General features: G+C 48.7%; 1 protein-coding gene across 7 annotated transcripts in view; it reads left to right on the forward strand.

The window, feature by feature from the left end:
* Window positions 1–17,074, forward strand: part of DLC1 (DLC1 Rho GTPase activating protein) — a 262,539-nt gene that overhangs the window by 197,871 nt on the left and 47,594 nt on the right. The window contains exon 1 of one of the 7 annotated variants that reach the window (XM_081208663.1): window positions 11,476–11,919. The exons of the other annotated variants lie outside the window; for them this stretch is intronic. Within the exon in view, the coding sequence (XP_081064789.1) occupies window positions 11,883–11,919 (37 nt within the window). The 5' untranslated portion in view covers window positions 11,476–11,882. Of the gene's footprint in view, window positions 1–11,475; window positions 11,920–17,074 lie in introns of those variants that run through there. 7 annotated transcript variants of the gene reach the window in all.

A 17,074-nucleotide genomic window follows, 5' to 3' on the forward strand; every position in this document is an offset into this window, starting at 1 on the left:
AAGTCCCTGGCGACTAATTCCACCGTCTTCTCCTTGCCAAAGTGCCCGGCAGTGGGCGCGTCGTGCAGCTGCTGCAGTACCTTGGCGCGAAGTTCGTCTCCCGGCACGTAGATGGCCCCTTTACGAATGAGCAATCCATCTCTCAGCTGGAACTCGTTGGTCGCTGCCGTGCCCCTGTGCACCTCTGCCATCTTCGCTTGCGCGAAGGAGTCATCCTGCAACGCTCGCCGCACCGCCTCCAGGTCCACTGTTGCCGCAGCGCACGCCCACACTGTTGGTGCGAAGATGTGCATGGCGGCCGCTGGCTTGGCGTCCTCCAGATATTGTGGCTTACGAGAGAGAGCGTCCGCCATGATGTTGGTGTCCCCCGGGACATACTCTATTCGGAAGTTAAAGTTCGCAAAGAACTCAGCCCAACGTATCTGCCTTTGGTTCAGGAACTGTGCCGTGCGCCAGTGCTCCAGATTCTTGTGGTCCGTGCAGACCTGCACTGCGTGCTTGGCGCCGATCAGGAAGTGCCTCCATGCTTTGAATGCTGCATGAATGGCCAGCAACTCCCTGTCCCAGATGGTGTAATTCTGTTCGGACTTGCTGAGCTTCCTGGAGTAAAACGCTCCCGGTCGCCAAACCCCCTGCGGGTCTTTCTGCAGCAGGACTGCTCCCACGGCTCTGTCCGAGGCATCTGTCTCCACCCTCATCGGCCTGCTGGGGTCGACATGCAGCAGCTGCTCTTCCGACGCGAAGAGACGCTTGAGTGCCTGAAAGGACTGCTCCGCCTGCTCTGTCCAGATGAATTTCTTTTTCTTGGAGCTAAGCGTGTCCGTGATGGCCGCTGTCTGCATAGCGAAGCCTTTGATAAACTTGCGATAGAAGTTCGCGAAGCCGACAAACCGTTGGACCTCCTTCCGGTTGCGTGGGCTCTTCCAGTCCAACACCGCTCGAACCTTGGCGCTGTCCATGGCGAGCCCCTTGTCAGACAACTTGTAGCCCAGAAAATCCACCTCCGTCACGTCGAATTGGCACTTCTCCAGCTTGGCGTAGAGCCTATGCTGCTGTAGCCTGCTTAGCACTTCTCTGACGTGTCTGTCATGCTCCTGCTGCGATTCCGAAAAGATCAGGATGTCATCTAAGAAACAGACGCACGTCTTGTAGAGGAGCCCCGCCAACACGTGATGCATGAACGCTTGAAAAACGTGGGAGCCATTTTGCAATCCAAAAGGCATAACTCTATATTCGTAGGTGCCCAGAGGCGTGAACATGGCCGTCTTCCACTCATCTCCTTCCCGCATGCGAATGAGGTTGTACGCCCCTCGCAGGTCTAACTTGGTGAACACGCTGCCCTTCCGTACCTTTGCGAGGAGGTCGTCGATCCGGGGCATGGGGAAGTCCGATGGCTTGGTCACACTGTTTAAGATGCGATAGTCCACCACCAGTCTTTTTTGGGGCGTGTCCCGCTTCTTAACAAAGAATACCGGACTGCCCCCCGCTGCCTTGGACTCCCTGATGAAACCGCGCTCCAAATTATGATCTATGAACTCTTTGAGTTCCTGTAGTTCGTCCTCAGACATGGAATACAGCTTCCCTTTAGGTAGCGCCGCCCCCGGCAGCAGGTCAATTTTGCAGTCATATGGTCTGTGGGGGGGTAGCCTGTCCGCCTCCTTCTCGCAGAAAACCTCCAAAAATTCTGCGTACTTGTGGGGAATCGCTTGCAGCGTGCCTAGCAGCAGCTGTGACTCCTCTTCCTCCCCGTCCTGCCGGGGGACGATGCAGTGTTCAGCACAAAAGGAAGAGCCGAAGGTCAGCTGCCTCTGGTACCAAGCCAGCGTTGGGCTGTGCTTGTCCAGCCAACTCATGCCCAATACAATGGGCGTGTCCGACAGTCGAGTGACGTTGAAGCTGATGATTTCCTTGTGATTCCCAAGGCGCATCACCATTGGTGGCGTCTGCTTCACCACTTGCCCCCCTAGCAGCTCCCTGCCATCCACCGTGACCACCTGCAGGGGCAGCGTGGCCGGCAGCAACTGTATAGCGTGCCGGTCTACAAAGTCCTGCCCTATAAAGTCCGCATTGCTTCCGGAGTCAATGGTGAGCGGCACGTCCATGGTGATTCCATTGGGCAGCTGGATCGATGCGGTGAGCCGCACTACCGGTTTGGGCGGGAGGGGGTCCATGGGCTGTGAAATCTCCGGGGACTTCTTTAGTGACACGTCTGGCTGGGCCCCATTGCCTCTTCCTCCAGCCAGACATCGTCGTTTCCCTGCTGTGGTCCTCCTTGTTGCGTTGCTGCAGTTACCATTGCTGAGGCTGCAGTGTGCTTGTGGAGCCTCTGGGGACACTCTTTCGCCATATGCCCTGGCTCCTCGCAGATGTAACACTTCCTGTTCCCTCTAGGAGGCTTCGCTTTCACTGTTGTCGGTGCTAGGGCTCTGGCTGCTGATTGAGCCCTTGCACTTCCAACCTCCATAGGTTCCCCACCTCCTCCTTGTGGAGGCGTGGATTGCGCACGCGCTGCTTCTCTGGGAAGGAAGGAGGAGCCCCTGGCTGGTTCGCGCCCTCCACGCCCTTCGTCCCTGCTCCACGGACGTTCTTCCAGCCGCACCCCCACGGCTAGCGCCCTCTGAACGATCTCCTGCGTGGTCCGGGGTCTCTCCCCCCTCGCAATTTCATCTTTCACAGAGCCGTGCAATCCCTCCCAAAACAGGTCTCTTACAGGAGCCGAATCCCTGTCCCATTCCAGAGCACTGACCAAAGCGAAAAAGCGGGCATGATACTGCCTTACACTGGCCCTTCCTTGTTTAAGTCCATGTATCCGCTGCCGAGCAAGATCCACGTCAATGCTTGATAAGAAACACCCATCCATCGCTTTAATAAAGGCATCCGCATTTTGGAGCGCCGGATCCTTATCCCTCCACAAATTGCGTAGCCATGCTTTAGCTTCCCCATGCAAATGGGACATGATGAACCCCACTTTCTCTTGCTCATCTCTAAAGTCTTTGTCCAGCAGTTGCAGTGCACACATTACATCTGCTCTAAAATTGGGGTACTGTTGCAAATTCCCATCGAAGTGAGAGACCAGCCCGCCTGTTCGTCTCGCCAACCCAATTCCCTCCTGTTTGGGTGTCAGTTGCCCGTGCTTCGTAAGCATGTCCAACCTGACCTGGAGATCCCTGCAGGCGGCAGCTGCCTCCTCCTCTCTCTTCCTGGATGCAAGAGCCTCGGCAGTCAGTTGTGACACTGCTTTTCTGAGTTCCTCTATCTGCTGCTCAGCCGTCATGTTGTCTGCCGTTTGTGAGCTAGCTAGTAGGCACCTGCTTCTCTCCTCTCCTTGAGGCTGTAGATGCCCACAATTTTTGGTGACGGAGCTTACTGTCAGAGCTGCTTCAAGATCCTAGCTCACAGAGGATCACGCTAGCCAGCGGTCATTAAGTAAAAGTCTTTATTGAGTTACAGTTTCCATTCTCAAGCTGCTACGTGCAACTCTACGTCTAATGGCTAGATCGGCGAAGCTCCGTCTGAGTCTCCGCCCCTTGTGCACCAACTTAATATCCTAGCCCTGCTCCACCTTTTCCGCCTGACTGCTCTCCTCTGGGTCCCTCTGCCCCCCGGGGTCTCCTCCCTCCGGGATTCCTCTGACGCCGACCCCCCGGAACTCCCTGTCTCCTTGCGCCGGGCTTTAGGACCTGGCTCCCTCTCCTGGCTGCCTACTGCGTCACTTTCCTGTGCATTTGAACTTGGCGCGCGCGCCCAACCTTCCACTTTCCGTCTGACCGTTTCTTCGCTCCCCGATGGAGGTGTGGCCACTCCTGACTCGTGCCCTCCCCCCTGTTGCGAGCTGCCAGCGCTTGATCTCTGGCGCTCTTCCTCTTCCCTGCTCTCTGGCTGTGACGCTGGTCCCGATTTCCAACTGCTCCCCTCGGAGTCCCCTCTGGCTCTATCTTCCTGGGGTGTCCCCCTAGGCTCCCCCCTTGCCCTGACCACTGGTGCTCCTTTCTGTGAATCTTCTGATTCACTGGAAAGGCTCGGAGATCTCGGGCCGTCGTCATCACTCATCTTTTCTTCTGCCTCCTCCCCCTCGCTCTCTGTTTCCTCCCTTGCCCTTGCCTCTGCTCCTGAACCCCTGACACATGTAAAGGGATGTTTGGTCCACTCCGGGGGGGGGGCAGGGAGGCGATGTGTCTGCTGTCTTCAGTGGATCAGCATGGAGTCACATTTTTCAAACGTTATCTGATTATCCTTTCCTTCAAACATAGTCAAAGAAATCTTTTTATTATTATTTTTTTAATTTCTCTTGCAAGCCTGAGCTCATCCTGAGCTTTAGCCCACCTGACCTTCACCCTGCAACTGTTGGTTACTCGTGTATATGCCTCCTTTGTGATTCCGCCTCAATTTTTTGCTCCGGGTGGTCTAGGGAAAGGATGGGAGTGGTTGTCATGATCAGACATCTACTTTGCTCCTGTCTTCATAGCTGAGCAGTTTAGCCTTCTCTCTGTCACCCAATAGCATTTCTCTGTCTTCTCCATACAGATGACGTATCCCTTGCTTGTTCTTCCTCTTGACTGGGGAAATCTGAATTTATGGTGGGGGGGAGCATAAGAGCTGATTGGGAGGGAGTGCCATGTGCACAGCACTACTGAAACAGGAACACAAAACATCTTCAAATGCAGATTAAATTTGGGTGTAGACAAAACCTAATTCTGCCCATGATAAGCATTGTCTCTTCAGTTAAAAGGGCCTTGTCTGGTTCTGCAAAAGAAACCATCTACTGGAATCCTGGGCTGGATTCCTCTGGGTCAAAGGTAGCAACAAAGCATCCTCAAGTCAGATAAGCGCTGGCAACATGAACTCTTCAAATGCTGGATTTTTTGGGGTCAGTGGAGACATCTGGGTCAGGAGGGACCTTGGGGTCATGACAGAAGCCATGGCTTCCTTGTCTCCTGATTCAGCCCAAATGTAAAGGCTTACGCAAAATCTCCATATTCTGACCTGATAGCCTTACTCCTGCAGAAACTGAAAAAGAGTTTGAAGAAGAGTTTGGATTTGATATCCCGCTTTATCGCTACCCTAAGGAGTCTCAAAAGTCACCACCTTGAAGGAGAAAGTACAATATCATTTCTAAAGAGACGTGACCTTTTTCAGATCAGATTGTATTAAGTTGCTCTCTTCTCTGTAGTGAAATTAAGAGATGAAGCAGTTTCCTATTTTGCCAAAGTTCACATGAAGAACAATTGTTATGGCAAGCTTAAGAAACAGATTATAGTAGTCATAATACTTCTGGACAAAGAAGGTTTGTGCTTCTGCTACTGCCTCGCTTCTCTCTGTCCAGGCCAATTTATTCAACCTTGAAAGAGTGCTGAGATGTGCACTGCCGGCATGCACACTTCCAGTCATGCTTTTTCAATATATAGGAACAGTTTGTAAAACACTTTGCAAATCCGCAGCTGAGACTGTCTCCCTTCCTTGTGCAGGAAGAGAACTGACACTGAGGCAATTAATTCCTGACCTCCCTCCTGCAGGAACAGAACTGGAATTGGGGCAATTAATTCCTTACCCCTACTTACCAGGAAGAAAAAAAGGGGGGGTTGAAATCTACAAGGAGAACTTTCAACTAACATGGCATGGAAGCTTTACTGAATGACTTGTAAGAAAACAAAAAAGAAGGATCTTGTCCATTGGAAAGGGAAGCTTTGTTGGACAACAACAGTTGTAGCTGGTTTCCTTGGGGGAAGTCTATATATTTTGAGATGCCACCCAAAGATAAGGGTCTACCCTTTAGGTCACTCCTTTTGGGTGTGTTGAGGGCACTTCTCATGGGCAATTTATTCTGGGTAGGCTTGCTCCTACCCACAATAGAGGTGATAGAGACATCACCTTGCCAACAAAGGTCCGTATAGTTAAAGCTATGGTTTTCCCAGTAGTGATGTATGGAAGTGAGAGCTGGACCATAAAGAAGGCTGATCGCCGAAGAATTTATGCTTTTGAATTATGGTGCTGGAGGAGACTCTTGAGAGTCCCATGAGCTGCAAGAAGATCAAACCTCTCCATTCTTAAGGAAATCAGCCCTGAGTGCTCACTGGAAGGACAGATCCTGAAGCTGAGGCTCCAATACTTTGGCTACCTCATGAGAAGAGAAGACTCCCTGGAAAAGACCCTGATGTTGGGAAAGATGGAAGGCACAAGGAGAAGGGGACGACAGAGGATGAGATGGTTGGACAGTGTTCTCGAAGCTACCAGCATGAGTTTGACCAAACTGCAGGAGGCAGTGGAAGACAGGAGTGCCTAGCGTGCCCTGGTCCATGGGGTCACGAAGAGTCGGACACGACTAAACGACTAAACAACAACAATAAGGCTTGCTCCTAGTTCAGAGATTGGAGCACCCAAGTGTGTGAGAGACACTTAACCTGGCTTCCATTGAGAGGTGGAATGCTAAAGAGCTGGTGAAAACACAAATGTAGATACACATATTTGCTGTGTAACTAGTGGACATTTTGTGATTTTGCTGTTTTATATCATTTTGACTGATCTATTGTATTGTTGCATCTTTCTTTTGTATTAATATGCTAATCACCACCTGATTAGCCTGTGAGCCAAAAAGCGACGTATAAATAAACCACAAGGTAATGCCATACAACATAGCATAATACTGCCCTTTTCAAGCTGGCGCCCTCAAGATGTTTCGGACTACAATTTCCATCACCGTGCTGGAGTTTTAGTACAAAAGATCCAGAGAGCATCAGCTACAATATTATGATGTTGTGTGGAACCGTCATTTTAACTTCCCTGCCAGCTAATTGAGATAAGGAAAGGCCCTTAGTGTCTTGAAAGAGCTCTAATGTGGAAGCAAAGCTGGTGTAAGCCGGTTCAGGTTAAGCTGTGAGCCTGGCATTGCTATTTTTCTAGGGGGAAAAGAGGTGCTGGAACTTAGCCATGAAAAAGAAAGTGTGGTTCAGGAGCTTATAATATTTGCTGGGACTCACCGTTATTCTCTTACAATGGCAATGTCACCCAACTGAGAGGTGCCGGAACTGAGTTCCAGCTGGAAAAAAGCCCTGGAGTCAGGTATGTTTTTAGCCTCAAAGAAACAAAGAATCTTGTTGCATCTTTAATATATTTGTTTGTGGAGGGGTTTTTTAAAAAATAACTTCCTCCTTTTCAGCATCTAAATAATTTTTTTCTGTCAGAAACATCTTCTGCAGGGAAGTGCTCCTTTATGTAATACTCTACTTCCTGCCCCCCCCCCCCGCCACCACCACTGGGGAGGGAAAGAAAAGAATGGTGCTTTTGTTGTCGAATGAAATGTATTATCAACAAATGAACACAAATATTATAAGCTCCTGAACCACATTTTCATGTTGAGGGAGGAAGGTTAGAGGGAAAAGGTTCTTCAGAGTTCAGTCCAGCAAACTGGAGCGAGAGGCCTTATATCTCGTGCACAGGAGGGGTGCCCCATAATCTATCATGCTGTTTGCTGGAAGGATATTTATACCAGCACTTGGCTTTACAATCCAGGGTTTGTGTGAGCGAGTCAGATGGCCTGTTACAAATTGTGACTTCTCTGTACCATTCTGTTTCAAAGAGCCAGTGACAGAGAGAATGCAGCTAGCAATCTGGGCACTTGGACCTTGGAGGGAAAAGAGAAGACAATGAAGTCCTTATTATCAGTCCCCCATCTTGCAAATGCAGTTAAAAACAGGCAGAATACACCTCTTAGAACGAATTGCTGTGCCTGTGGGGCAAACTTTCACAGATACTTTGCCATCCATCTTGAACTCTTTGACTCCATTACACACAGACCCTAAAAAAAGGATCTTCCTTCTGTTAATAGGCATGGCCTCCAAATCAGTATATGATCATTAGGTTTCTTTCAAGGTTTGGCCCTGTGACCCTTATTTAAATTATATTAAATGGTCAGCATACAGGGTGGGGTTGGGTGGAGGGTATATTTATTCCTGACTTTGTTCAGACACAAGACAATGGTAACTGTGTTGTCCTGGCAGTTGCTGTTTTGTAAACATCCATACTCTAAACAGAATATTCCCTGATTTTCGAGTAATCCAAAACTGATGTCCACTTTGAAAACATACTATTCGCTTTGGCTATGCCACAGTTAAAAGTGACTGCTAGGCAGAATGGAAGTCTCCAAAAATTGATAATGAGGGGGAAATAGAGATCTTATAGAGAACTGCAGTCTGATGGGGATCAGAATGCATACAAGGAAGGTGCGTGCAGAATCATCTAAGACAAAAGTCTTGAGAGTGCACAGTTGCAAACATACACAGATACACAACAAAGCATGGAAGCTATAGAAGGCTTAATAATTGCCTTCCAGAACATAGCTGCTGCCGTACTAAAAAACAGACTCCTTTGCAGATACAGAACAAATATTATACACTTGCAAACATGCTGCTTCCGCAAATTGAAGCAGTAGAGTAGGCATATATGCAGCAAGAACACCACCATCCATGATCATTGGCTGTGGTTGAAGAGATTTGAAGTCCAAGTTTAAACAGTTATAAAAGGGGGCCTTAATACCTGGGGAGAGGGGATCAACTTTTAAACTGCTAATTTTGGGTGTGAACTGATTATTGTTGGTGCTAATTATAATAATAACAATTCTCATTTCAGTTCATAACAGCCAACTCTTAGGGACCAAGGGGGTTTCGCTCCCCCTCCCCCAAAAATATTGAGGGGTGATGGACATTGCCATTCAAATGGTGTGTGTGCTCATTATGTGATCAATTATGCAGGGCAGAACTTACCTGGGACCCCCAATATTTTATAGAAATTGGTCCCCCTGTTTCAGGTCCTTGAACTGCTTGGTGTCTGCTTGCATAGCACCTTGGAAATGGACCTCCATCATTTGGTTGGCAGTTGCTGGGACTTTCAGTGGACTGCCTTCACTTCCATTTTTTAGCCTGACACCAACATACTGCAGGGCAGGATCCTACCTGGATCAGACCAGCACCCTGTTTTCTAGAGAGACCAACCAGATGCCTATGGGAAGCCCACAAACAGGAGAGAAGGGCCATTAGCCCTCTCCTGCTGTTAATCCCCACCAGGATGAGTGGTCATTTCCCCCAGGAGTCCTTGTCCAGCTTGGTATAGTGAACAAGATTCTACACATGCACTGTCAATGCACTTTGCTGTGCTCTGCTGAACCCACCCTGGGTCCATTCAAAACCTGGCAGTGTTCATACGTCTCATCTTCCTGCTAGGCAGTTGCCAGCAAGCAGCTGTGAAAAGGCGGCATCTGCATTCACTGGAACTCAAAAGAATGTACTCAAACTATGGCTCCCAGGGCACTGTGTAAATAATGTGTCTGAGAGAGATACCCTGTCATCATGTATCCGCCAACATTACAAGCTGGAAGAAAAGACAAGCCTTTTTTTTTCCTCAACAGTTGCTGAGAAAGCTTGTTAGCTAATTCTGAATCAAGCCAAGTGGAGTTTGCCCAACTTTGCAGATTCAACAATTTGGGAACTGTAAAAATAAAATAAAAAATAGTGAGATTCCCCTGATTTAAATACAGGTAGGTAACCATGTTGGTCTGCCATAGTTGAAACAAAATAAAATATTTTTTTAAAAAAAATCCTTCCAGTAGCACCTTAGAGACCAACTAAGTTAGTTCTTGGTATGAGCTTTCGTGTGCATGCACACTTTTTCAGATACACTGAAACAGAAGTCACCAGACTCTTATATATAGTGAGAGGGTGGGGAGGGGTATTACTCAGAAGGGAGGTAGGAATGGGTGATTGGCTGATAGGTGTGGTAAACCTGTTGATGACTGCAATGGGTCTTACAGGAAAAAGCAAGGGGTGAGATGGCTAAAAATTGTTTTATCATGTATAATGAGATAAGAATCCAATGTCTCTATTCAGACCAGGTCTCTCCATGGTTTTAAGTTTGGTAATAAGTTGCAATTCAGCAACTTCTCTTTCCAGTCTATTTCTGAAATTCTTTTGTAAGAAGATTTAAACAAATTGTGGGGCAGCATCAGAATGGATAAAGTGACAGCATCAGAATAACAGCATCAGAATGGATAAAGCTTGCTTTACATGCCTGGGTTGAAGGGGAGGTGTGTCTCCTTGCTCTTTACATGTCAGATTAGTACTGGCAAATCCTTAAAAGCTGAGTTATGCTGAAAGTATGTGGAGCAGGGAAAAGGTTGCCTTATGAATCAGATCCAGGTTCCTCGCTGCAGAAGTTCCACTATGATTCAGAAGTGGATGTGTATAACAAGCAACCAATAGGTAACATGGAGTAAATTTCCATAGCATAGGAGTGGTTGGCTGAGAGGCTGACTGGGTGGGGCTGAAGGTACAACATGCCACTGCGAATTGAAGTGAGACACGTTGCAAAAATGCAGGTCTGTATTTTTGAAGTAGTGTATCTTATGCCTCTGAACCTGTACAAAAGGCAAACTAAATTTCCATGCAGAGGTTTTGTTGTTGTCGTTTCCAGCTCCTCCTAATCAAGCCAAGCATTGGGTGACAAGACTAGATGATTTCCCCAGAGGAGAACTCCAAGGATAGCTATAGCAGAGGTGGGGAAACTTTTTCGGCCCAAGGGGCCACGTTGTCTTCTGAGCAGCCTTCTGAGGGCCACATGCCAGCAGTGGGCATGACCAGAGGCAAAAGTGGGTGGAGCAACTCATGCAAATGTTACCCTTATTCCGCTCTGTAACCTCTATGCGGACAAGCAAGAGACATTCCAGCCAGCCAAACTTTACTTGGGCACAGAGGGGGGAGCCAATGAAGGGTGTGATCTGGGGACGTTTGGAGGGCCTGGTTCTTGGCCCTTGGGTGTTAGATTCCCCACCCCTACCTTCGAGGAAGGGACATGGGTGGTGCTGTGGGTTAAACCACAGGGCCTAGGATTTGCAGATCAGAAGGTCGGCGGTTCAAATCCCCACGACAGGGTGAGCTCCCATTGCTCAGTCCCAGCTCCTGCCAACCTAGGAGTTCGAAAGCACATCAAAGTGCAAGTAGATAAATAGGTACCGCTCCAGCGGGAAGGTAAACAGCATTTCCGTGTGCTGCTCTGGTTCACCAGAAGTGGCTTAGTCATGCTGTACGCTGGCTCCCTTGGCCAATAAAGCGAGATGAGTGCCGCAACCCCAGAGTCGGTCACGACTGGACCTAATGGTCAGGGGTCCCTTTACCTTCGAGGAAAAGCTGTAGCTAAGTGGTGGAGCTCGGTGGCACTGGCTGGGGCTGATGGTAGTTCCACTTCCAAGCATCTGGAGGGAACCAGATTTGGGCAAAACTGCTTTTCAATCTCCAGGTGAGCTTGTCTCCTGCCTGAAACTCTGGACAGCAGCTTCCAGTCAGTATGCAGAGATCACACGGAGCCAGATCAGCTCCGAGAGCAAGCCATTGGAATTCGGGGAAAGGCACCCGAGGGGTGGGCGGTGGGCGCGGCTTCCCCGGTTTGAGCGGCGTCGGCGAGGAGCCGATGCTTATTCTAGTAGCCGGAGCGCGCCCTGCGAGGGAGTCTCTGGTTCCTTCGAAGCGCCGCGCAGGAGGCGCCCGGAGACTTCCTCTGCCGGATCTCCTCCGCGCAGCAGCCCAGCGGGGGCGGGACGGGAGGTTAGGGACGCTTCCTCGACGGGAAGGAACCTGGAGAGAGAGAGAGAGAGAGAGAAGGTGGGGCGATGGCTTCGCCGGCCAGGCGACGCAGCAGCGGGAGCAGCAGCCGCATTTGCCTGCCTGGCGCCTGAAGGGCTCGCAGCTTAGACTGGCGAAGGCGGCGCGGAGAAACATTGCGCTCCCGGGAAGGGAGGGAAAGATGAGCTGAGGGCTGCCCGGAGGAGCTATCCGGGGACGGGACGTTCCCCTCACCACCACCACCCAGCCTGCAGCCTGGCGGCGACGTTCTTCCCGCCGATGTGCAAAGAGAAGCAGGAGATCATGATACTAACACGTAAGCTTCCGCCGTCTGTTCGCGGGTGAGACGGGACGGGCTCGGGGAGCGCGCAGGAGACGCGCTCCTTTTGGCTTATACTGTCTTCTCAGGGCGCCCTCGGCTTGGCTGCCCAAAGGGGGCGGGCTCAGTCCGGATCCCAGAACCTCGACGGCGAAGCCGAAAGCGCTCTGCACGCGCTCAGTGCAGGTGCTCCCCTCCGTTTGTTGCTTCGCGTGTTCCAGGGCGAGCTGGGGAACAGGCGGGGAGCTGAAATGAAGGAGGATTAAGACGGAACGATTTTGCTGGAGCGCTTGCCTGAGAAGTAAATTCTCTTGCGGAGGCACCACTTCGAGGGTTGCATAAGCTCCTCGGCTAATGGGGCCGTTCTTCTCTCGGAGAGGGCGGGAAATTGACTTCAGAGGTGCATGGAAAGGCAGGTTTTGTTTTGGAGACGGTTGTACAGAGATGCTTGCCGAGGTGCGATTTAAACACACACACATGCACATATTTTGGCTGCGAGCAACTCGCATTCTCAAGCTTGCGGCAGATTCCCAATCAGCAAAGCAAGATGTTTCTTTTTCGCGATCAGTTGATAAGATCGACGTGGCTCGGCTCCTGCTTTTGTTATGCTGAGGGAGGGGTGGTCTCGAGCAAGAGGCGAAAGGGCAAGAGAGCGGAGCAAGAGACCCTTATCTTTGCACGTAGGCGAGCTCTTTGCGAGCCGTCGGGGAATCTTCTCCCCCGTCAGAAATGCAGGGCATCTGCCTTTCCCTCCGATCTGGTTTCTTTCATGTTCATCGTTTCCCTCCTGCTCAATCTCCAACTTCCTTGCCTGACATAAAGTGCTTTTGTCTCTCGCATTTCCTCTCAGTAGCGAATTCACATGGTATATAAGGGGCTGCTTCATTCCACTCCCATTTTACAGCATATTTTCCTTCTTCCATGAACTCCCCCCCCCAATGTCCACTGTGATTTCACTTAATTATCGTCCCAGTTAGAAGACGATTGTCACCAGTGGCACACCAATCTGATATTGGGGTAATATTATTCAGTTTCCCAATTTAGCAGCATTAACATGGGAGTGAGTCTCATTTAAGTGTATTCAAGGTTGCAGCCGAAGGCTCCTAGGGAAACAGGAAAAGCAGAAAATCCTTGAATTGTTGAAGCCATGTGGCAGCCTTTCCTTGAAATGTGTTTTCAATTAGTGGAGTCGCCGCCCCCCACCCAGCCCTAGTTCCAAGCCAAATGCTGTAAGATGCAATGCCTCACTTCGTGAGCAGCTTGTGTACATAGGTATGCCTTAAAGGGAGCAGCAGATGAAAGAGTTAAGTTGGATGTGTGTTTTGAAGTGGCGAAGTGAAGAGGAAGCTTGAATTCCCTTTTGAAGTTCTTCAATAATTAGTGTGGTGGCTCCTAGGAGCCAGATGCCCTCCCCTTTGAGCCCTGGTGCCCAGGCTCGTGATGTCATCGGACAGCCTTTGATCCCTTTCAAGGAGCAACACCCCCTGCCAGTTGTAAACAATGCCTTGTATTTCTAGCACAAACAGAAAACAAATTCTTTTTGTTGTCTGGCTACCTTAGGTACCACCCTCCCTGTCTCTCTCTTTCTCTCTTCACAAAAACTTGCCAATGGCATGCTTGTAGCATCATTGTGAACCAAATGTTTCCATTAAGCTAATGGAGACTGTGCCTAAATGGCCACAAATTGGGTGTGACACATTTAAGTTAATTCTCTCTAACATGTGGGTATTGCTCCCCGGTTTTTTTTAGTAGTCATCCATAGGTTGCTGTTGGTACAGTGGTACCTCGGGTTACATACGCTTCAGGTTACAGACTCTGCTAACCCTTAGAAATAGTACCTTGGGTTAAGAACTTTGCTTCAGGATGAGAACAGAAATCGTGCTCTGGCAGCACAGCGGCGGGAGGCCCCATTAGCTAAAGTGGTGCTTCAGGTTAAGAACAGTTTCAGGTTAAGTACAGACCTCCGGAACGAATTAAGTATTTAACCCGAGGTACCACTGTATTGTCATCGTTGATCTTTGCTTTCAAAATGTACTGGATACTTAAATGTCTCTGGTCAAATGTGTATACAAAAATGAGGGCTGAATTCCTGTGTTGCACTTATTTGGGAATAAGTCTATTGAACACTGTGGGACTTACTTCTGAGCAAGCATGCATAGATCGGCACTGCCTAATTAATAGCATACCAAGAGCAAGAGCTTAGCTCTTTTAGCATCCAGTTTTAAGGCGGTTTGGGATAGGAGTGGTCTTCTACCCAGAGAATGAACAAGAATGAACATCTCCTACTCTCCAATACACACATGCCCACAATTCAGTATCTTTCACCTTTGCTGAGTAAGGAGGGCACAACTGAACAGAGGAAACTGAGCCAGACCATTGCTCCATCTCCTCTGGTATTGCTCCCCTGGCTCTCAGTAGATTTCCAAGGTCTTGAATGGAATCTTTCCCAAGTCCAGATTTCTGAGGTTCTTCTGGAAATGCTTGGGGTTGCACTTGGCATGTTTATGCAGGCAAAGCATCTACTCTGCAGCAGCCTTTCACAACCTGGTGACCTCCAGATGTTTTTTGGACTACAACTCACATCATGTCTGACCACTGGCAAGGCTGGCTGCAGCTGATAGTTGTAGTCCAACAACATCTGTGCAAGGCTGCTCAACAGCTTAGCTTCAGTTGTCCTCCAAACACTTTCTAAGTTATGGGTCCCTGGCATTATTATTATTATTATCATCATCATTATAATTTATTAAATTTGTATGCTGCCCTTCATCTGAAGATCACAGGGTGGTTCACAACAGAAAAATACAAAATAAAAATAAAACAAATCAATAACTCTCTTCCCAGAGATATTGGGCACTTAAACCCATAATCACAAAGATGCAACTCTGCAGAGACTGTATAACTGATACCGCAAAGCCATCTGTTTGAGTTTCTAAGATCTGCATTGGCTATCAAAGGTGTGCAACAGAGTTGATGCTTTTGGGGCCTGGGGGAAATGGTGTCTGTTTCCACCCCACCCCACCCCCATGACTGATTTGCATTAACTTGCCAGCTCAGTAGCTCAGGAAGATGCTGGGCAGACAAGTCCCAAGAAATGCACCCCCTCAGCATTAGGGAGTAGGATCCAATATGATGGATGCGTCTTCACTTCTATTAGCACTCATGATTTGGTTACTCAGCTAAAAAGTGCCCACCCCCTCACACATATACATGAACACAACTCAAATCTGCTTTTGAATCTCCCTTCCAAATTAGGCTCAGAAGCTGCTTAAAGGGGGGAAAGCTATCACTGATGTCCCCCCCTTTATTTCTCCTTTGAAAGTCTCTCATCTAATTCTTCAAATGGATGTTTGAACTGGCATAATTTAAAGAACAATTTGGAAAGGGAAAAGGAAGCTGTAGAAAAGTGTGCATGGTAAGCACCCCTCTAAATCCCAGGCTTTGCCTGCTCCCTGCAGTTCACTTCCTCTGGAGCCTGGGGCCCTTCAGTCATCCTCTGTGACTTGGAGTGCCTTCGGCTTTGCCTGGTTTGCTAGCTATAGCCTGGTGACTGGAGACCATGCGCTTGTAACCTTGAGGCTGGATTACTATAATGTCCTCTGCATGGGGCTGCCCTTGGGCCTGGTTTGGCAGCCCCAGCTGGCGCAGAATACAGCAGGCAGACTGCCGATTGGGGAACATGGCCAACAACATGGCTTGTTAAAGCATCTGCACCCATCCACTACTGATCCAGGCTTGAGATATTGGTCTTGATTTGCAAAGCCCTGAACAGCTTCCCTGAACCCCTATATCCTAGTTCAGTCACTTGAGATCATCTGCAAGCGTGTCATTGCCAGTCCCCTGAGTTAGCAAGGCTCATTCAACATCAACACAAAATGGAGCCTTTAGTGTCATCAGCCCAGTCCTGTGGGATGTTCCACCAAGATGTTCTGTGGGATGTTCCACCAGTCAGCCTTGATTTCAACTTTTCAATGCCTGCTGAAAACTTTTGTATATCTCCAGGCTTATACTGGCAGTTAAGAATACATCCTTCCATAGTGGTTAACTGATGGTCTCTGATTCTAATTTTTATGCGTTTGTACTGGATGTAGATATTATTGTAAACCACTTTGATATTTTTATGATATAGTGGTATACAGTTGACTCCCAACTTATGCGGCAGTTGCATTCCAGGGATAGTGCATAAAGCCAAAATCTTGCATAGTCAACACACACGCTCCCTGCGTCTCCAAATTCTCTCCCAAGACAACTGCTGTGACTGGTGGAATTGCTAGCTTCCCCCCCCCACACACACACACACAGGATGCCTGCCCCACATTTTGTTGCTAAGTTTTTCGGCCAAGCATAGGAAGCTGAATTTGCACAAGTTAAGCGCAAATAATTTGTGAGTTGACTGTAGAAATGATTTTATAAATAAAATAACCATTGGACTGTCATGGCCACCATCTCGGGACTGTTGCAATGCTGGCTCAGATGGATGGGAATTGTAGCCCAAACCAGGTTGTAAAAGTCTGCTCTAAAGCAGGGGTAAACATCATGGCCAGAGCTCAGGGATGATTCCCATTGTAACCCAACATTTGGAGCTCCCTACAGTAAATAAATAGAAGTGTCCTAAAACATGCAGGTTGTGTCAATTATAATGGAACCAGACTGTGGTGGCCCCAGGCAGACCAAAGAGGTCCCGAGATAAATGACCTTGTCCGGCTAACATTCTGCTTCCTGCTCCCCGAAGATGAAATTTCAGAATGTTTTGCCTGTGAGCAGCACGCCCCAGGTTTTGACTTACGCCTTATCTAGCAATACGAGTGGGTTTGCTTTCCCTTTTCTCCACCCCAAGCACAGATTTTGTGGTTTTTGAGGTATTGTAACTTTATCACGGTCATCAGTTAAAAGAATTATTTTCTGTCTTGAGCCACTGGGTGTCTCAGCTGGATCAAGGAATTCCCAACAGTGTGGATATTGTGTCTCTGATTACACTTGCAATGCAATTTGTAATGAACGAGAAATAAGGTAATAGCCAAGCAGATTGAGTGCTTTTTCTTAAAGTGTCACCAGAGCTTGATTAGGTCAGCATCTCTCTGGCCAGTAAGCCACCAGTAGGCTTCATGTTGCCTCTCGTGTTCATTTGCTGAGCTTGGTATACTACGTTACCTTT

This window comes from Podarcis bocagei (assembly GCF_964188305.1).
Source record: "Podarcis bocagei genome assembly, chromosome: 9".
Taxonomy (NCBI): Eukaryota; Metazoa; Chordata; class Lepidosauria; order Squamata; family Lacertidae; genus Podarcis; species Podarcis bocagei.